This window comes from Myotis davidii, unplaced genomic scaffold (genome assembly GCF_000327345.1).
Source record: "Myotis davidii unplaced genomic scaffold, ASM32734v1 scaffold443, whole genome shotgun sequence".
Taxonomy (NCBI): Eukaryota; Metazoa; Chordata; class Mammalia; order Chiroptera; family Vespertilionidae; genus Myotis; species Myotis davidii.
The window spans coordinates 738,182-759,700 of record NW_006294062.1 but is presented as its reverse complement, the minus strand read 5'-3'; the positions used below and the strand labels follow the sequence as shown (position 1 = coordinate 759,700).

General features: G+C 48.8%; 1 protein-coding gene across 3 annotated transcripts in view; it reads left to right on the top strand.

Moving 5' to 3' along the window:
* Positions 1-15,877, top strand: part of DICER1 (dicer 1 ribonuclease III) — a 46,728-nt gene extending 30,851 nt beyond the window's left edge. For all 3 annotated transcript variants that reach the window (XM_015566692.1, XM_015566693.1, XM_015566694.1), the window contains 6 exons: positions 2,569-2,724; positions 5,735-6,593; positions 8,429-8,697; positions 10,924-11,086; positions 11,177-11,252; positions 11,588-15,877. In XM_015566692.1, the coding sequence (XP_015422178.1) occupies positions 2,569-2,724; positions 5,735-6,593; positions 8,429-8,697; positions 10,924-11,086; positions 11,177-11,252; positions 11,588-11,753 (1,689 nt within the window). In that variant the 3' untranslated portion in view covers positions 11,754-15,877. The remainder of the gene's footprint in view (positions 1-2,568; positions 2,725-5,734; positions 6,594-8,428; positions 8,698-10,923; positions 11,087-11,176; positions 11,253-11,587) is intronic.
* Positions 15,878-21,519: the final 5,642 nt, after the last annotated feature.

Below are 21,519 nucleotides of genomic sequence, written 5' to 3'. Positions count from 1 at the left end.
AAAGAGCAGCACTTCTCCCAGCTCAGTGACCCAGCAGAAGGAGATTGAGCCTCGAGCTCTGAGTGAGCCGTGCCTGATAAGACAAAGGGAGGGCGCATTCTTAAATTTAGTGTGGAGTCAAGATCTAAGGAAGAAAAGTAGTGAAGGTAAAGTCTTTAATGATGATGAAAAGAGGTGTCACGAGTCAGCGTGTGCCTGTTTGGCAGATAACTTAGCTGCCGGTTAGCCTGAGCACTCAGCGAGGGGTTACCACTCATGGTCAGAGAGGTGTTCACGGAAGAGGTGTGTCCACAGTGCGACCGTGAAATGGACAAATGGCAGAGCCTGTCGGCTCTCTGAGTCGGCGGCGGCCACGGTCAGAAGTGTGGAAATTCCTGAGAAAAGACCTGAAAAGGTGGTGGGTCGAAGCCGTACTCCTGGGCGAGGGAATCTGCACTTTGAATGTGTAGGTCACTGGAATGTTGAAGGCACTTTTTGCACGAGGGACTATGAATATCAGTAAAGTGGTGGTTTTAAATGATCGGTCTGGTAGCAGCATGCAGCGTGAGTTGAAAAGCAAGACCAAAGCAAGCTGAGCAGTCAGTTGGCTTTGAGGAAGTCAGCGTGAGCAGAAGTGGGTGTCTGGGGGAGGGGTATTTCAGAGGCAGTGATGCTGGCCGACACGAAGTGCATCCTCTGCCAGACCTGCTCTCTTCTTCCATCTTGTCGATGAGGGTGCTGGAGCCGCAGAGGCGAACTGCCTGAGCTCATGGCAGATAGATGGCAGCCCAGTCTGGCTATGAGAGACCTCGCTCTTCACCATCGCACCGACCTGCACTTGATATTGCCCTGTAACGCCAGGCACTAGACTGGGTACCTTACAGCCCTTCTCCTGTAATCTTTTCAACGAGCCCCTGGGAGGTAGATAACGTCTCCATTTTGCAGATGAGAAAACTGCTTAGAGGGTTTAGCTCATGTAGGTCATCTAGCTAGTCCGGGGTAGTCAGGCGTTCATCCGAGGCTGGAGCCCATGCCTTTCACCATCGTCTCTGCTGCATCCCAGCACGGTAGGGAGGATGTAGCGATGGCAACCACACACACACACACACACACACACGGAGTTTGGGGCGATACTGATGCTGGTTGTGAGGTAGACAGAAATATAGGAATCAGGGTTCAGGTAGGGTGTTTAGACCTCATGAAATATGAAGTGGGATGTTCAGATAATTGAGAATTTAGGACTAACATACGGTTTGGGAAATAAGCTTTATACGAATGAGATTTCCCAGGGGTGGCTGGGAATCAGAGGCTAAGAGTGACTGCCCTGTTAGGTAAGATAGACATGATTTTATATTTCGAAAACTCATCCATTCATCTGCTCAGAGAGCTTTGACTCCTCTTTCCTGTGGAAGTTCTCCCTCCCTTTGCCTGGGGTAAGACCTTCCAGGGTGCTCAGCCCCAGATAGGCCTGTCTCCTAGCCAGCCCGACGCCCTGGTCTTCCCGTGGACCCTAGGCCCCGGGGCACACAGCAGCTGGTGGCTTCTCGGAGCACTCACCCATTTCCCCTTGCTGCATCTGGCTTGTCCCACGTTGAGCTCCATGAGTCCTTCCTTAGTTCTTCCTTCCTTAGTTCTCTCCTGCCAACTGTTTCCGCCGACTTTGTGATTCCTGTCCTCTCACTGGCATCTGGGATGCTGAGTCCTCATAGTATGGAGAAGGAACTAGCATTTATTTGAGCTGTTACATTTCCCAGCCTAGGGAAGCCCTTCAGCAAGTGCTGGGGTCGGTGGACCCTCTCCCTCCGCGCTGTTCTGTGCAGAGCCCGCTCCTGCTGACACTGTTCTCCCAGGGACGCTGCCCTGGCGCCTCTCCCGCTGGGTGCTGGTCCCGTGGGATTGCGTTCCGTGGAAGAAGGGCTCATGAAGGACTTAAATAAAAAGAAACCCAGTGTTTAGAAAACGGAAATGAGGTGACCGTTCTAGACACTAGTTTCCAAGTAAAAATGAGACAGAAATGCAGTAATTTGAGGAGATGGAAGCCTCGGGGAAAACAGAAATGAGGGTTTTATTGATTGAACAATACTATCTTGAAAAATGATTGAACAATACTATCTTGAAATACCATTCAAAACAAAGGAGTGAGGTTGGAGAAAACATTACATTTGAAATTATTTGTGGCATGGGCTCTCACATTGTAAAGTAGTTTGAGCTCTGTTCAGTGCCAGATTCACTTTACTTCATTGAGAATATTGCGACCTCTTGGACTTATGTGGATTCTTTTTCAAAAATTTCAGTCCACTTAGCATTTTGCATTTTATATCATCATTTTATATCAACCTGCTTTCTACAGGTTGACATTGAACTGTTTCTTCTGACTTAAGGAATTTGTACGTATGCGTCAGTTTTTTCGGATCTGCATTTAAAACTCATACTCATCTAACTACCCTGAAGGACAGGGGACTTAGTATTTCCCACCAGTCTTTGTAATTGAGGAGCAGCTATCACGATCTGGGTACGAACATGCTCACAGGCCGCCCGTAGCTCCCGCCGAGAAGGCGCGTAGTAAGCGGGTGACGTTCTCTGCCGAAGGTCAGCAACTGCAACCTGTACCGGCTGGGGAAGAAGCGGGGGCTGCCCAGCCGCATGGTGGTGTCCATCTTCGACCCCCCGGTGAACTGGCTGCCGCCCGGCTACGCGGTCGGTCAGGACAGAGGCGGCGCGGACACGTGGGAGAAGGACGAGCTGGTGAGTTTGTGGTGACCGGAGGGTCCCTTTTTTGGTGAGGGGAGAAATTGGTTCTAGTAAGTTTTTGGTTTTTTCCCTGGTATGTTTATAATAGAGCACATATTTGATATATTGATTTCATATCTCTATAAATAGACTGTCTTTTCATTGGATTTAGAAACAATGTTGCAATTTTGAAAGAAGACACTTTCTCTTCCTTTGTGCAAGTTAGAAGATTATCTAATTTCGTGTTCAAAAGGAGAAAAATAAAACATTTTTTATATAACATTTCACCTTACTGTTAGGTGTTATAGTTTATCATAGATCCCTACTTAGCTCAGTTCAGTTAAATGACTTTCCAGTGACCTATGATCTCTAGTCTGTGAAATAATACAATTTCAATAAGATCTTGCTTTTGCAGCTCAGGGTTTTGCAGGACTGTTTCTTCTTTTGTGACCTAAAAATAACAAGTAAATAAATTGCCATACGTAAAGGTTGTAGGTTTCTGGCAATAGTTTGAATGTTGCCTGATTTCAGGAGATGCGGTTGCTTCCTGGTATCTTGTCTTGAAGGCCAGCAGAGGGCACCTGGGAGGGCCTGGGTGCTGCGCTGGTGGGGCAGCCCGGCCAGCATTGGCTGGGAACTCCAGACCTCTGCCAGGGGCGCGGCGTGCAGCAGCCCGGGGCGCAGTGACTCTCCCTCGGTGAGCCGCTGGCCGTGGCTTCCCTTTCACTTCCGCGACCGGGAGGGGCGCGTCCGGCTGTGTGTGTCTCCTTCTTTCTGACATGCACGTCCGGGCCGTCTGTCTTCAGTGTTTCTGGGTCACACACTCGGTGACTCAGTCTGGGTTTTACCTCTGTATTGAGTATATTTTTAAGTCATGCAGTTTTTGACTTACAGATAGTAAACTTATGTGGAAAACATGAGGAGAATATTTTAATAAGAGTTGGGTTAGAAAAAGTACATGTTATTAATTTAGAGATAGGTAGAACCTTAGGAGGAAATGTGTAGACTCTGAGAACTTTAGAGGAAATAATACATTTTTACAAAAATTATTCTGGCAGCAGTTATCCTGCTTTGTAAATACTGTTTTATAATATAATTGACTTTTTTAAAAAAAACTACGAATATAGAAGAATAAAGTTGATGTAGGCATGTCCTTTTGATTAAAAAAAGTTGTGTTTTTGTTTTTAAGATCTAGCACACAGTTCCTTTTCTTGACATTGCAGAAGAACTGGCACTTTGGTTCCTGGAAAACATTAAAAATACGGTTCCTACTTTCACTGAGTAGTTTATACAATGAAATAGGCCCTTACGTGCTATTGCAAAGCAGAGGCTCGTTGCATGCCTGTTGTCACTGCCCTGCCCTCAGCAACTAGTGTAAGTGAAATCCTGCGGGCCGTCGCTAGGTAGGAAGCGCACGGGGACTGGAGGAGAGTTGCATGCTGGGCTTTGTGAAGTGCTCTTGGGAACCAGAGTGCGGTAGACTCCCCCTGTTCTGCAGGGAAACGGAAACCCTCGGGCTGAAAGAACTCTGCCAAGGTCACACAGCTTCTTGCTGATGAAGCCCAGTCCTTTGTTTTGTTTCTTGCTTTTCTGCACTCACTGATTTTAGCTTGTTAGCATCTCTATAAAAATATATGTGGATGTTTTTAATTAAAAATTATTCAGTCTGATTTTTTTTTTTAAATTGTAATTTGGCCCTTTCTTCTAAGGACCAAACAACTAGTAAAAAAAAAAAAAAAAAATCTCGTGTTACCAGGAAAGTATAGGATTGTTAGCAGGGAATAGCTCCTCGAGGGCTGCCATTGTAGTTCTTTTAGTTCCTCATTCTTGAAAAAGTTTTATAAACTTTTTTTATTTAAAAAAAATATACATAGTTAAAGGTATATGGCTTGGCTCACTGCTCTTATTTCTTTTCAAACAATTACAGTTTGTATCTCTTTTGAGTCTGGCTTAAAATGAAAATATTTGCAGCATTTAAAAAGCGCTTGACAGAAAGTTTGAAAACCTTTCAGAACACTCTGGAAAGTTGTCACTCTCAAGAGTGAAGCACAGCCCGCTGCCTCTCCCCCCAAAGTCAAGTCTTGACGTGTGTGGTTTTCCTTGTTTGTGTTTTTTTTATTTTTATTTTATTACTCAACAGAAATCTGGCATATTCCTAGCATTGCAACAAAGTTACGTCATTACTGAATCCTAGCCCATTATTAAGGTTGTCATTCACAAATAAGCTGTTGCCAAAGAAATTGGAATTAGCAAAGATCCTCTGACAGAAATTGGATTGTTGTGTTTCATGTTAGTCTAAATTTTCTTCTATTTTTGTCAGTTACGCTATAATCAGTTACCCTGATTACTGTAGCTCATTGGAGGGGAAAAGCATAATTTCTCAAATTCATAGCTTAGGTCAGTGATCACTTTTAGTTTTCAAAGTAAAGCAATTTAGTTTTACATTGTAGCAAATGTACTTTGATTTGAAGTAGAAATAGGGACAGACACTATATCATGAAACTTGCACATTTTTAATGTTACAAAGATTTAAGAAATAATTCTATCTGTTTTATATTATATTCTTAATTGCAAAGATAATGCTTTTTTGCATTTGGAATTTAATTTTATTAATTTGAAAATCTTTTAGAACTTTTTCAGCAAAATTGAAGATCTCTGTGGTTGGCATATGAGTACTTTCATTGTATATTCTGCCGGAGTTAGAGTTCTCAGCTGAATTTTGCCTTGTGGCCATTAACTTTAACTTCATATTCCATGTATAAAATCATCAGCTTAAAGCTTCGGACTGGATAAAGGTCATTTTATAACTCAGAAAATGAACATTCAAAGAACATGTTTTACTTTGTTTATATGATTAAATAACTTATTTTATGTTAATTGAAAACAAATGGCTGTGATTTTAAAGTTGCCTTTTAGTATTTGTGGTTGTCATTTGAAATTATCCATAACCCTGGCTTTTATTGAGTCTCCAACCCTTTTAAAACCAGCAGCTATGTCTCCCTCCTGCCCCATTCCCCTCTTGCAGACAAAGGACTGCGTGTTGGCTAATGGCAAACTGGACGATGACTTTGACGAGGACGAGGAGGAGGGCCTGCTGTGGAGGGCCCCCAAGGAGGACGCCGACGACGAGGACGACCTCCTGGAGTACGACCAGGAGCACATCCAGTTCATAGACAACATGCTGATGGGCTCGGGAGCTTTTGTGAAGAAAATCCCGCTCTCCCCCTTTTCAGCCGCCGACTCGGCGTATGAGTGGAAAATGCCCAAAAAAGCCTCCTTGGGCAGCATGCCATTTTCAGCAGACTTCGAGGACTTTGACTATAGCTCTTGGGATGCGATGTGCTATCTGGATCCTAGCAAAGCTGGGGAAGAGGATGACTTTGTGGTGGGGTTCTGGAACCCATCAGAGGAAAACTGTGGTGTTGACACAGGGAAACAGTCCATTTCTTACGACCTGCACACGGAGCAGTGCATTGCTGACAAGAGCATAGCGGACTGCGTGGAAGCCCTGCTGGGCTGCTATCTGACCAGCTGTGGCGAGAGGGCGGCTCAGCTGTTCCTCTGTTCGCTGGGGCTAAAGGTGCTCCCTGTAATTAAAAGGACTGAGCACGAGAAGGCCATGTGCCCTGCCCGGGAGAATTGCAGCAGCCAACAAAGGAGCCTTTCAGGGAGCCGGGCGGCGGCCGCGGGGAAGGACGTGGAGTACGGCTGCCTGAAGATCCCGCCCCGCTGCATGTTCGACCATCCGGACGCAGATAAGACGCTGACGCACCTCATATCGGGTTTTGAGAATTTTGAAGAGAAAATCAACTACAGATTCAAGAACAAGGCTTACCTTCTGCAGGCGTTTACCCACGCCTCCTACCACTACAACACCATTACCGGTAAGGCGCCAGGCCCGCCGCGCTTCTCTGAAGGTGCGGCCACGTGTTAATCGCATTATTTTGGCCTCATAAACAAATGATCTGTGCGTGTTCAGACTTGGTGCTTAACACGCGAGGCGGGGGAGGAGGCCGCGGCCAGCGAGAAAGCCGGCCCCTCCTCTGGGGCAGGCGCTGCTCTTTGGGAGGAGGGAGGCGGCCCTCGGTCCCGCTCGCACATGTCACGTCACGTGCTGCGGGGTCCCGGGAGCGGCCGCCTCGTGGTGTCTCTCCTGTCTCAGCCCGCCCAGGGGCTCTCTGCCGCCCCGGGCTGCTCTGGGCTCCTGATGTATGTGTGTATTCTGGGTGTGCTTCCACACCCTTTTATCATAAGTCTAAAGAGGAATAGATGATAAGAAACTGCTTCACAGAGCTTCATGCCCTTGCTCTGACCGCTGTCGTCTTCTCTGCACTGTGCTCCCTGCTGCTTCCCGTCTGTATGTGACAGGCTCCCAGCCCGTTGCCTTAGAACAGCGTCGCCAACCTTTCAGACCTCTCGGACCACCGGTTGGCGACCGCTGCCTTAGAAGGAAGAACAGGCAGCTAACAGCTAACACGGCGTCAGCCTGTGCAACACAGCTCAAGTTAGATGTGTTTTTCTGTCTCGCAGTAACAAGTGCTTGAGTCCAGAATACCAAAGCCAAGCAGAAAGTTTGTGTAAGGAAAAGAATGTAGATTAAGATGGTCTGAGGAATGTGAAGCCAAAAAGCGAAAAGGCATCCGACTCCATTCTAGAAAGACTGGTGAAACGAAACCTGTTTTTCTTGGAGAGTGTAACGACCTGGCTTTCTACCGCCCCGTCCTGGGTGAGGTCTGGGCTCTCGCCTGTCTCAGCCCCTCCCTGGGGGGCGGCTGGGCAAGTCATTTCATCTGTCCCTGCCTCAGTTTCCGCAGGTGAAGGGACTCTTTACTAACGGAGAAAGATGAGGTGCTGGTTAATATGGATAACTTTTCACATTTTGACAATCAACTGCTTTTGCTCAAGGTCTTGGCTTCGCAACTTTTATTTCTCAATCTCTTGGTTTGTGTAAAATTCATTTTTTCTATTAATCTTTTTTTTTAGAGGGAGAGGAAGGGAGGGTGGGGAGGGAGAGAGGGAGAGAGAAACATGGATGTGAGAGTGAAACATCGATTGGCTGCCTCTTGCACTCCTACCAGAGATCGCGTCCGCAACCTGGGCATGTGCCTGACCGGGAGTCAAACCGGCAACCTTTCCGTGCACAGGACAACGCCCCACCAACTGAGCCACACCAGCCAGGGCTCAGTGTCACCATTTCTAATCCAAGTTGAGAAGAGGGTCTCCGTATACTAACTGTTATCTGTGTAACAGATGTAACCCAGAAATGGCGAGGCGTGTGCCACTTAAATACATTCACGTGTGAGTGAGCGGTGTGCAGTGATGAGACCTCGCTGGAGGGCTCAGTAAGGGATGCGTGGTGGGGACTTGAGGACGGTGCCCAGCACCTGCTTGCCCAGCTCGGTGCCAGGGGAAAGGGCTCAGTGATCAGGATGTCTCCTGGGAAAGGTTTTCCTAACAAGACGTTTGTCTTCGAGCCACCTAGAGATTTTCTGACCACACGTATATATAAGAAATGTGCTTAATTTGCCATTAAAACGTAATTGCCAGAGGCTTCAGCAAGTGAGATGTCAAGTGATTTTGTCCTTGAAGAGTGTGTATGAAATGAAACCAGAAAAAAGTCTCTGCTATGGCTCTCGGGCAGGCCTCTCGCCAGTCATTCTGCAGAAACCGGGTCAGGGCGTTGCCCAGGCTCATGGCCCCCCTTTGGCTCCTCCCTCAGATTGTTACCAGCGCCTGGAATTCCTGGGAGACGCGATTTTGGACTACCTCATAACCAAGCACCTTTACGAAGACCCGCGGCAGCACTCCCCAGGCGTCCTGACAGACCTGCGCTCCGCCCTGGTCAACAACACCATCTTCGCATCCTTGGCCGTGAAGTACGACTACCACAAGTACTTCAAGGCCGTGTCCCCGGAGCTCTTCCAGGTCATCGACGTCTTTGTGCAGTTCCAGCTCGAGAAGAACGAAATGCAGGGGATGGACTCCGAGGTCAGTGCTGCTGAGCGTGTGCGAGTCAGAGGGGGAGCCGCTGACGGGGGCTCTGGGGAGTCGGGGCTCTGGCTCACAGCTGTGCAGTGGGCCGGAGTCTTCGGGGGGCCTTTTAGGAATGGAGGCATATGGCCTTTCACAGGGAGAGGGAGCCCAGTGCTGTCCAGTGTGGCACCCTTCCCCACCGATTCAGGCTCCCGAGAGGTGTGGCGCCACCCCCTGACCACCCCCGCGGTGGCCTAACCCAGTGGCCTCCTCAGGGCTTCTGCCTGCCTTGCTCTTCAGCATGTGTCGGGAATATTTGCTCATGTCTCAGGTAAGCAGTAGACACACGTATTCTGCTTCTACTGGAAATGGAAAATCTCAGTTAAAAACCAAACTTCTGCATTTCTAACCGTTGGAATTTGAGAGGCTTCTCCGTAAGTTCAGCCAGAGGTTCGTCGGTGATGGAGCTGTTTCTGATGTTGGTGACTCCTCTGCACTTTGTCGGCAAGGCTGTTGCTTAGGTGTTCCCAGCGCCCGGAGCGCTTGCCGCCGCTCCTCTGCCTCCCATGTGCCCAGGAGGCTGCTCCGTCCTCCCCTGCGTCCCTCCTCCTCCCCGTGCCGACTCCTGGGCTTCCCTTCCTTTCGTAGCTTTTTTCTAAGGAGTTAAGGGACTTATTCATAAATTCCTCTGATAGCTGTTGTCATTGTTCTTTTTTGATTGGTTCCTTATTAAATTTCAAACCGTTGTTGGGGCTTTCATGCATTCCCTTGACTTCCTTGGAAGCGAAGGCTCTCAGTCTAGACCAGCCGCAGGCCGGCAGGCAGGCAGGCTCCGTGCAGGCGGCCGGCGCTGCCTCGGGCAGCGTGAGAGCGAGTGTGGTCACGGAGACCAGGACGTAGAACCGTCTTGCAGTCAGCATCGCTTCTGGTCTCATCCTCCCAAACACTGCAAGCTTAGAATGAGAGATTCGCCGACATTTAAATGCTCTTTTACATGACAAGGGGACCTACTGGTCCTGTACTCTGTGTTCATTCTTTTTTCCTCTCCGTTGTTTACGTAAATATGTATGGAAGTTACAAAAACTAATTGGAAATGTCATGGTCTGGTTTTTTAAATTTACTATTTGATCTTAAGAATTCTCTCCACTTTTCTGGGCCTCAGTGTCCTCATCTGTAAAAGGAAAGAATTAAACTTCATACGTTTTAAAATTGCTTTCTACCTCAAAACCATGATATATGAACAATAACTGTCTTATTTTTCCAGTAGTCAGTATTATAATTTGTATATAGAACTTTGTTTCACTAAAAACTGTTTAGAAATTACTGTCCCCTCCTTTTAATTTCTCTTTCACAAGTAGTTTATGTTTATTTTAGAAAGCAGATGTAAACATGCGTATAAGAGGGGTTCTGTTACGCGTGATTTTCCACACTCCCTTCTTTTCCCTGAGTGTGTGGTGGTGACTGTCAGTAGCTGCATGCTGGTCAGTGCACGGCTGTCAGAGAGCGCATTTAGTCGTCCTTGCAGCTGGGTATTTAAGCTGCTTTTAGTTAGGACTTCTAATAAACATGGATGTGACAGATATGCTTGTATATCCAGTCACCTCCTTCCGATAAGTGCCCAGAGGCGGAATTGCTGCGTCACACAGTTGTGAGCCTTTAAACGGCTTTTGACACGCATGTAAGTTTTTATTCTGTGAAGGTGAATGCCTGCTGTTGGTCAGGCACTCTTTTACAGCAAACATGCAGTAAGTGTTTCATAAAAAGGAGCTTGGAGGAAAATATCTTCCAAATAAATAGGGTTTCCCTGCCCAGAAAGGGGCCGTTCATGCCCTCAGCAGCGTGCGTCCTCCTTGCCTGTCCCACCAGCACTCCCCCGCCCTGCCCAGCCGCCGGGCAGCTCTGTGGAGGTGCAGTTCTTTGATGATGAGTGAATTTGAAAGTTTTTAAAATACATTTATTTATTGACTATTTCTAATTTTGTGTTAAAAATTTTGTTCTTACTGAAAAATAATCTTTTTTTCTTTGCTGGATATACACTATTAAAAGGGGATTTTTTTTTTTTGAGAAATTTGAAAACACTTCATTTTTAGGTAAGTTACTGCTTGTGAAGAACCTAGTGCCACGTGGAGGCAGCCGTGAACAGCTGGTATCGTTACCTTCGTTAGCGAGGGAATGAGGGTCCCAGCCGGGAAAGGAAGCTGCCTCCCTGCCTCCTGCTTACAGTCCCTTTTCTCTCCCCAGCTCAGGCGGTCCGAGGAGGATGAGGAGAAGGAGGAGGACATTGAAGTCCCCAAGGCCATGGGGGATATTTTTGAGTCACTTGCTGGTGCCATTTACATGGACAGTGGGATGTCGCTGGAGATGGTTTGGCAGGTGTACTATCCTATGATGCGGCCACTGATAGGTACTGTGGCTCCCCTTCAAAAAAAGCCGAATCAGAATTCAAAGCAACTTCAAGGGTATTATTTACGTTATTCTTTCACTTTGATTACAGAAAAATTTTCTGCAAATGTGCCCCGTTCCCCTGTGCGAGAATTGCTTGAAATGGAACCAGAAACCGCCAAGTTTAGGTAAGCAAAGATGTGCATGGAAAAAATTAACTTATTTCAAATCCAGGGGGAAGTTCTCACAGATGCCGTAAATGAACGATTCCAAAAAATATTTACACGGGGCACGCTCTCCGCAGTTTCCACTTGTAGTCTGATCGACTTCTCTGCTGTTTTATAAAGTGACGCTGAATTAAAGAAGCCACGGCAGCCCGCCGGCCGCTGTGCGTGAGCCGTCGTGCACGTTTCCCTGGTGTGTCAGCCTGTGCGGGCTCCCGCCCAGAGCTCACACTTGGAGATGATTGACAGTCATAATAAATACTCGGACCTCTAATTCATGCTGTTTGGCCTCTTGACAGCCCGGCGGAGAGGACCTACGACGGCAAGGTCAGAGTCACCGTGGAGGTGGTGGGGAAGGGGAAGTTCAAAGGCGTGGGTCGCAGCTACAGGATCGCCAAGTCTGCAGCGGCAAGAAGAGCCCTCCGCAGCCTCAAAGCCAATCAACCTCAGGTTCCCAGCAGCTGAAGCCCCTTTTTAAAATTAAAAAACAAAAAAGCAGAATAAGGTAGAAAATACTTAGATTGAAAAGGATGATTTAAAGTTGATACTGAGCGGAATGAATAGAAGGCAGAATTTAAAGTTTGTTTGATAACAGGATAGATTACAGAATAAAACATTTAACCTATGTATAAAAGTTTTGGAACTAATTGTAGTTTTAGTTTTTTGCGCAAACACAATCTTGTCTTCTTTCCTCACTTCTGCTTTGTTTAAACCACAAGAGTGCTTTAATGATGGCATTTAGCAAGCGTTCAGAGCAATTTCGGATGTTTTGTTTTGTTTTTAGTATAATTTCCTCACCTTGGCTTAGTGTTAGGAGGCGCCAGGGAGCTGAAAACTCACACGGTCTTTAGAGTGACGCAGAGTCCTCGTGCCCCCGGTCTGGGCGGCATCGCCAGCCTGCACTGGGGAGCCCAGAGGACGCTACGAAGCGGGACGTGTGCCGTGTCATCTCGGTGCCCGCGTTCTGCAAAGATGGTGTTCCCAGCGCCATTGCACTTAATCGTGAGGGACAGGTGTCAATGGCATTGGCTGGCCAGCTGGTGAATCCAGTGTGAGTGTTCTCGTGCCACGTGTGACAAAGGTTCTTGCCTTAAACGTAACGTCCTCATGGATACACTTTAATTTCTGATCTTTTTTGGAACAAACTGATCTTACATTCCCTGCATTTTATTGTGCATTAGATGTTGAGACTGGGATTCACAACCCACTAGTGTAGTTGTAACTTAAAACAGGAGATTTGGATTTCTGGCACGTGTATACTAAAGACATTTTAAAAACCAGAATCTGTAGACGGGGTTTTTTAAAAAACACCATAATAAAAATGATCTTTGGCTAGCTACCCAGTTTTACTTAAAAAACCTCCTGCTAGGTAGTTCCACTGATAGAAGTTGTTTGTGGCAAATAATTTTGCCCTATAGGCTGTTTCTCTAACAAAATTAACCTTAGACATATCACACCTAAAATATGCTGCAGATTTTATAATTCATTGGTCACTTATTTAAAGACAGGCCCAGCACCTTCCCCTTTCGCCTTCCCCCGTGAGTGTCTGCTGCACTGTCCACCATGCTGCGTGTACTTCACTACCAAAGCTGTGCTCGCTGTGGGAGTTTAAAGTGTGAGAAAACTGCCACGATTGTGATACGTCCATGATTTAGCTTGTTAATTTAGCTCAACTAGCTCATTATTTCTATCTTCGGAAAAGAAACAAAAAAAGACATTTTTAGGCATTTGCCTAAGTTTCTTTAATTAGGCCTGTAGGCACTCTTCACTTAAATACCTCAGTTCTTCTTTTCTTCTGCATGCGTTCCCCCTGTTTGGTGCTATGTTTATGTATTATGCTTGAAATTTTAATTTTTTTGCACTGTACCTATAATACCTCTTAATTTACCTTTATAAAAGCTGTGGGCTGGTCTTGCCCTCCCACCAACATACCAGTAGAGGTTTGCTGCAATTTGCCCCATTAATTATGCTTGAAGGTTAAGAAAGCTGAGCAGAGGTGTCCGATGTTCCCAGCACATCGTTCTGAACTTGATCTTCTTGCAGTGCTGCATTTCTGTTTAATTGCAGTTGAATACTGTACCTCCCGCTGTCTGCACCCCTCCCCGAGCAGCGCTCTGCACGTGTCGGCCGAGGCTGCCGCTTCGCTGGCTAGGAGGCCTCAGAGAGGGACGCCCAGCTCCCGACCTTACTTGTCCCCAGTCTTACATTGGGGTGGATCTAAATTATTAATTGCGTTCCTGAGCAGATTAATTTGGGTGGCCTCATTTTTAAAATACTGAATTCTGATTTGGAACCTTAGATTTCCGTTTCGTTTTTTAAAAATCTTAGCAGAAGGTTTCATGGCAAGTTAAAACCAAGCAATTCTTGGATTACAGAACTGTAACTGTGTCCGTGAGCAAGTCGGGCTGGGTGTGGATTTGACTTGTGATGAAGGCATATCGCAGGTGTCCGAACAGCGCCCCGACTACCTGCTGCGGGCGGAGGGCTGCGTTGTCTAGCGCACTCATCCCTCCTGGCACCAATGTCAGATTGTTCACAGTACAGTTCCCACTGGGAGAAAATGCCTCAATATATTTTGTAACCTTAAGAAGAGTATTTTTTGTTAATACTTTAAAAGTTCAGACTTGGATATGATTAGGTCATACATTCTCAGGGGTTCAAATTTCCTGCTACCATTCAAAATGTTTTATCAGCAGCAAACTTGAGCTATTTCTGTTTTTGTGTTTTTTTGCTGGAGAAAATTTGCTGATTTTAATTTGTGACTCCCACTTTGAAGCAGTCTCTGACCCCTGGTTGCTCTGTTATAAAGAAAAACTATGAGTTAGGCGAGTGAAATGGTTATGAACGCTCTGTGCTGCTGAATCTAATGCTGTAACGTTCCCCTGTTGAGCTTGTTGAAATGTTTCGCGTCTGTTAATTAGGAAAAAGATCACTCTGCATTGCCCGCCCGTCCCCGTCCCCCTCCTCATCCCACCGTGTGTGCCATCCCCTCGTCCTGTGATGGCGACGGGAGGCGGGATGCAGCATGAGCCTGTGGGTGCTGCGGGCGCGGGGGAGGCCTGCACGCCTGCCCTGAAGCGCATCTGACTGCACAGGCTCCCCAGGGTTGTGTGGAGGTCAGTTGGCTTGGCCCTCATCGTAAACGTCTTTAACTTCTGTGTGTACCTTCGCAGTCCTCACTACGCTGTGCTTGTCACCCCCCCCTCCCCCCCCATGGAGCACAGAGCAGCATTGCACTTGGTACCATGCTTACCTCATTTCAAGGAAATATGCTTAACTGAGAGCAAAAATGTGGTTTGGCCTCGCTGCTGTTTTGATTTACCGAATCTGAAAAAGATAATTCTAATGCCTGCAATGTGTCATGTATCCTTGCACAACTTCAATGGATCATTCTCGTCTGTGGCATTTTTACTGTTTATGAAAGTATGACAAAGATTTGTTAACTGAACTCTTAATTATGTTTAAAAATGTTTGTTACTTTTTTCTTTTATATTATGTGATGTGATTAAATGTAGAATGACCTCTAACACTCCTGTAATTATTATCATTGAACATACTAATATTTTTATTTTCTTAATAATAGCTTGCCCTCAGAGAGATTCAAATTCCCCAGCCTAAATCGCAAGAGATGCAGGTGCCTTTGGTTCTGGTGGCTCAGTTCGTGCACCGCGCTCACCCGGCAGCCGGCCCTTCCGTGGGTGCCTGGAGCGGGCGGGGCTGCGGGCGGCAGAGGCATCCCCCCCAGCCCCACCGTGTCCTGTCCCGGGCCAGGGGTTTTCCTTTACATCTCGCTCTGAGGGGACCTCATTCTCTCACAGAATGTCACCCGCGAGACGGAGACCTTGGTGTTTTTATTTAAGCGGCGCCTGGAATGACGTTGAGTCCTTAGCCAGCTTTGTCCTCTGCGGAAGAGAGGCGCACGCTGCGTTTATCACCTGACGGTTATTTTAATTCCATTTACATAGGCGTATTTTTCAACCACTGATTACTCTTCAGGAATTTAATTATCTCCAGATGAATTCCTTTATTTTATATTGTACACGAAACGGTTTTAAGACACATTGAAGACCGAGCATATTAAAATGATCTTAAGAGTTGGAGACCCTAGGAGTGATGTTAGGGAGCTTGCATTAAGACTCGGTATTTTCCACCAGCAGTGAAAATGGTCTCGCGAAACTGACTTGTAAATACATTTTAATCATTAACTGCTTCTTTCTCAGTCTGTTTTTGTTTGGACATCACCCAGACAGTTTAGGTTTTGTAGATGTGCTCAGAATTCACTGCGGCAGCCGGTTGGTTATACAGCAAAACTGCGGAGGTGAACAGAAGTGACATTTCTGGCGTTTCTGTTGTAAATAGAGTGCAGGAAAATGACTAAAATCAAGTAATACTAACGTGAACTCTGACTGACAATAAAGTCTCTACCACCACACGCGCAGCTGTTTTTAAGGGACGTGATGTCACCTCACACGTCGTCATCAGCAGAAGGCTGCCGTCTGCACTCATGGGCCGCGGTTACCTTCCGTCGTGTTTCTTTTTGTGTAATAATTGTAGCCGAGTAAATCTCCAATAAAGTTATGGTCTGTTCACTGCGTGGCCTTCTATCTTTTTCTTTTCTCAATTTGATCGGCTCAACTGGGCGATAACTCAAGTAGTTGCTGCAGAAATGGTCTTTAAACGTTTAATTGCGTGGTCCGCTGAAAACGCACGCTTCCGTATGGTGACATCCTGCTTACCAGGCTCTGCTTGCCGTCTGCGGCAACATTCTGTAGGAACAACTCTCCTTTTCCAGACCCAGGTGACCCCAGGGTGTTTTCTGAAATGCTGCCCCAGTGACTGACGTGTCCCAGGCCCGGGGTTTCTGACGAAAGATCTGACACGTTTCCAAGGGTTCTGGCTCCTTCTGAAATCAGCTTCCAGCTTGTAGGCCCTTCCAAACGGTCGGTTAGGAAAGACCTTGACCGCTCCAGGCTCGGGCCCGCCTTCGTGCAGCCTCCGTAACTTGAGCACTAGTAGAGATGGCTTGGCTGTGGGAACAAGATGGTAAGTGTAAGTTCCTTAGCAAAAAGTTTTAGTTTTCCTTCGTAAGAGTTTAAATTAATCCCTTCCTTTCCCCTCCCGTCGTCTCTAACTAAAGGGGGAAAAGTATGTGTTTCAATCCTGAGGGATTTGGTTGAGCGCTACGTGCCTGTGAGGGGGTGTTGCTGCCCCCAGTCCACTGGGTAGTTCAGGCCAGGCCTCGGCCACGGCCTTCCTGCCACCACAACCCTGTGTCCCGTGGCCAGCGACGGGCACACAGCCAGGCCAGGTGGACCAGAAACAACTAGTGAAATGCATGAAAAGGGAAGGCAGATGCAAGGGAAGGCTTTTGTTTCTGCAGCTGCACAGCGTGATGCGTGTCTGGAAGCGATGGTAGGTGCCCCTCGCTGGCTCAGCTGTGAGCGGGCCGTGATCCGCGAAGGCCTGGAGCTGGGGGTGCTCCCGGTGGGTGTGCAGCCCGCGAGGCAGTGTGTAGGCCCGTGATGGCGACCCTTTGGAGCTCGGCGTGCCAGCATTCTGAAAAACCCTAACTTAACTGGTGCCGTGTCACATAGAGAAATTTTTTGATCTTTGCAACCATAGTAAAACAAAGACTTACATTTTTGATATTTATTTTATATATTTAAATGCCATTTAACAAAGAAAAATCAACCAAAAAAATGAGTTTGCGTGTCACCTCTGAACCGCGCATCATAGGTTCGCCATCACTGGTGTAGGCCATGCTTCTGTCTCTCTTATCCTTTTCTTGTGGTAAATGCACATGATGCTCACCATTTCAGCCACTTGTAAGTATATGGTTCAGGGCATTAAGTTCGTTAACGTTGTTATGCGACCATTACCACCATCCATTTCCAGAACCTTTTCTTTATCCCAAACTGAAATGCTGTCACCACGAAACACCGACTCCCCGGGCCCCTCCCCCAGCCCCTGGCACCCACCCTCCACTCTGTCTCTGAATGTGACTCTTCTAGGTCCTTCCTATCCTGGACTTGGACAGTGTGTGTCTTCGGGTGTCTGGCTTTTTTATTTCTTTTTTTTTTCTTTTACAACATTTATTACCAGTAGATATTTTTCAATAAAAATTTGAGGAAAGCTTAAAAGCAAGCAAGATTTCTACTAGAGTGGCTTGTGGCTACACGTTCTTTCTTCAGGTGTGAACAATCCCAACTCTGGGAGGAACACACAGGACCACTGGGACGGAGCGCGTCGGGGCGGCGGGCGGCCGCGCCTGCCCCCATGTCGCCTCTCCTGGCTTTTTATTTCACTTCGCATGTGACTACCAGGCCCCTGCATGTTGTAGCATGTCAGCGCTCCCTTTTCCAGGCCGAGGGGTATTCCCTTGTCGCCTCCAGTGGGGTGCCTTCCCCTTGGGCTGGAGCGAGCGGTGCTGCTGTGAGCACTGGGGTGCCCACGTCTGTGAACCCCTGCTTTCGCTGCTTCAGTGTCCGACCAGACGTGGAGTGACTGGACCACGGGGTGATTCTGTTTAGTATTTTGAGAAACCGCCATGCTGCTTAACACAGTGGCTGTGCCATTTACATTCTTTCAAAATTTTTTTTATTTTTCTTGACTTCAGAGAGGGAGGGAGAAGAAGAGAGCGATAGAGAAACATCAATGATCAGAGAGAATCATTGATTGGCTGCCTCCTGCACGCCCCCTACTGGGGATCGAGCCCGCAACCCAGGCCTGTGCCCTTGACCGGAATTGGACCCAGGACCCTTCAGTCCGCAGGCCAACGCTCTGCTCACTGAGCCATGCCAGCTCGGGCCCATTTACATTCTCGTCAGCAGTGCGCACGGGTTCCCATGCACCGCTTCCTCACCTGCGCGTCTGATAGCAGCTGTCCTGGCGGGTGCGAGGTGGTCCGTTGTGGTTTGATTGGGAATTCCCTACTTACTGTGATGTTGAGTATTTTTTTTCATGTGCTTGTTGGCCATTTACGTATCTGTGGAGAACTATACAAGTCCTTTGTCCGTTTTGAATTGAGTTTGGTTTTTGGTGTTGAGTTCTAGGAGTTCTTTATATTCTGGATAGTAAACTCTCCCTAAATTTTCTCCCATTCTGTGAGTTGCCTTTTTACTCCCTTAAAAATCCTCTTGAAAACCTTTGCATTGAGAAGCACAGTGGCCCCAAGGGTCTCAGGTAAGGGCTCCTGGACCTACAGCAGCTCCGGTTACTGAGCATGTGCTGGGCGCCTGGCCCATGCAAAAGCTTTACACGTTTTACGCCACTTACTCCTCCCACAGTGCTGGAGACGGCTCCTGTTGGAGGACGGAAAGCGTAGAGATTGACATGAGAGCTGTGGTCGGACCACCTGGCTCCCAGCACTGGCTGGGCAGGTTATGGGATGACTTGGCCCACGTCCTGGCTGGCACAGTGAGGAACAGTCATTCAGGTCAGGGCGAGTCCACGGAGCATGCAGGGTGCAGTGCCGCTCACATCACAAGCCTGTGATAAATGCGAATTGTTACTGTGATACCCATTTTACAGGTGGCAACAACGAGGCACAGAAGTGAAGTAACTTGAATGCAGAGTCATGGCTGAACCTTGCACCTATGTCTACCTAAATAAAACATGTTTAACCATCATTCGGTTATTCTCTAACTTATGTGGATGGTTTGAGATGAAGGTGGAATGAAAACATGTGACTGTGTATATGTGTGCTACACATTTCGTGTTGAGAAGAAAACCAGATGGTGACCCAAGGCCAGCGTAGGCAGCAGTCACAGGATTTGTTTCTTTGTTTTGTATGTAACCCTAGAGCTCATTTTTTCAAAAGAGGAAAGATTCGGGCGGTCTTAGAGAGCAGGTCAGAACCTGCTGTTGCCCTGTTACCCGACTCACATTAGCCTGAAAAACCAGGGACGTGCCCAGCGGCCATTGAAGGACTTGACATGAGGCCGGTCTTGGTAAGAAAAGCCACTGGTTCCTCGTTCAATGAGAAGCAAGCACTGGAACCTCTGTGTTTCCCACCTGTGCTGCCTCCAGGCGGGGGTGGGGGTGGGGGTGGTCTGGGGAAGGGCAAGCCCTCCCTCGGCGAAACCACTCTGCTGGCTGGTGCGTCACGACGGGACCGTGGTGAGGGGCTGGGCTTCAGCGCCAGTGTGTCGCACACGCACACGCACACGCGGCAGCATGGCCCTGGTGGCGGCGGCGCCCTGCGATGAGGGGATGTTTTCTGGCTCTGCAATCTATGCCCAGTTTCTCTTGGTTGAGGGGGAGGGTGGTGGTTGGTGAACATGACTGAGAATCTCACTAGGAAGTTTCTGGGTGGAGACGGGTTACCAGAGCGCTGTTTTTAGCTTGGGAAGTTTTTTCTTTTTTAAGAATAATTTCCGATGAGTTGCATATCAGCCCGAATGTCCTCTGGGTTTTGGTTTGGGGGTGTTTGGTGTGTTTTGTTTTGGTTTTGCTTTGAACACGGCCTTTCATTTGTCGGGCTTCCCACCATCCCCACTTGAGTGGGAAGAGAAGAGCGATAACCAGGTCTGTTAAGTATGTGATGTGGCAGAAAGGGTTCCATGGTCTCTAAGTTTGGGCAACCATGGGTTAAATGAAATGGAAGGGGTTCCTTGCAGAACTTCTGGGGTTCTTTATTATTTTGAATGCATGGGACCCTCAGAGGGGCTGCCTTCCCTCCTGATGAGACCAGAGATCTGTGCTGCCAGCGCCCGGAGCCGCTCCCTGGAGACATCCCTGCCAAGCGCATCTGGGCCCGTGGGGACCCGCGGTCTGATGGGCCAGGAGCTCACCCGGCTGCTCTGGCAGCCGGCGGGCTGGGCTCCCATGTGACGTTGACCAGCTGTCCCTGCAGCTGGTGCACAGGAAGGAAACCCCAAGGTTTTCCCGTTACGGGGTCACAGGCTCCCCTCCTGGTGGTGAGCCTTAGGCCCTGTGTTCCTGGCGACACTTGGCTTGCGGAACAGTCAGCAAAGCCGTGGAAACGTGTGTGTCAGGAGGGCTCGGCCTGCACGTGCAGCCCGGAGCGGGCACAGCTGTGGAGTTGGCAGCCCTTGGGGGTTGGGCGTGTCTTCCCAACAACCCAGCGTGCAGCTTGTGGGGAGGCCTTTAATTTTTATTTTTAAATATGTTTTTATTGATTTCAGAGAGAGGAAGGGAGAGATGGAACATCAATGATGAAGCATCAATCAGCTGCCTCCTGCACCCCCCCCACACACACGCACACACACACTGGGGACCAAGCTCGCAACCCTGGCGTGTGCCCTAACCGGGAACAAACCATCACTTCCCAGTTCATGGTTGATGGTCAGCCACGGCCACACTGGCCGGGCAGGGAGGCCTTGCGCTGTGCTGCCCACTCTGCCTGAACTCCTGGCCTCTTCGGACACCTTCACTGGAGTGGCACTGCCCTTCCTACAGAGGCACCTGAGTGAGCGCCAGGCCCAGATGCCTCCTGCCCATACCCAGCCCGCCCTCGGCCCTCCGCCCTCCGCAGGCCCCGCCACAGGCCCGCCCTTCTCAGCGGTCAGCCTGCCGCCGCCTCTGCATGTCCCTCAGCAGCTGGGGTGCCAAGGGCCCTGGAAGCTCCTCTCACTGTGTCCTGGGTCCCAGATGCGCGGGGCTGTCCTCTGCTGAGCCCGGCGGGCCTCGTGGGGTGGGTCCCGCAGAAGAGGGAGGGCGGAGGAGCTCTGCTTTCTGCCCCATTCGCCACAGGACAGGCCCGTCACCGTCCCGGGGGCAGGGTGGTTCCTGGGCAGCCCACGGCCTGGCAGGTGGGCGCAGGCCCAGGAGGGAGGTGCCCGGAGGAGCCGGCTCTGCCTGAAGGTGGGTCTGCGGGGACACAGTCTTCTAGCCCATCTTTCTGCTTTGCCGACCGGGCAGCTCGCAGCCAGGTTCCCAGCAGACCTCTGGCCCCTGCTCCCTTAGCGTGTATTCGCCTCAGGACGCGCTGCCCCGCCGAGGAGCTGCACCCCAGTGGGTCCTGGTGGGGAAGATAGGCTGCAGCCGCATCGCGGGCAGCTGCGTTCTGGGGAGAAAACCCTGTGTTTGTGTTAGTCTCTGGTTCCCAAGTCCCCATCCTACCCTGTGACATCATCTACACTCAGGCCCTTCCTGGGCCCAGGGGCGGCCGCAAACATCGCGCCCTCAGTCCCAGGACCGTTCTGGGCAGCTCCCAGGCATCTGGCAGGAGCCGGCGGTGGGTGGGGCTCTGGGAGGCACAGCGCATCCC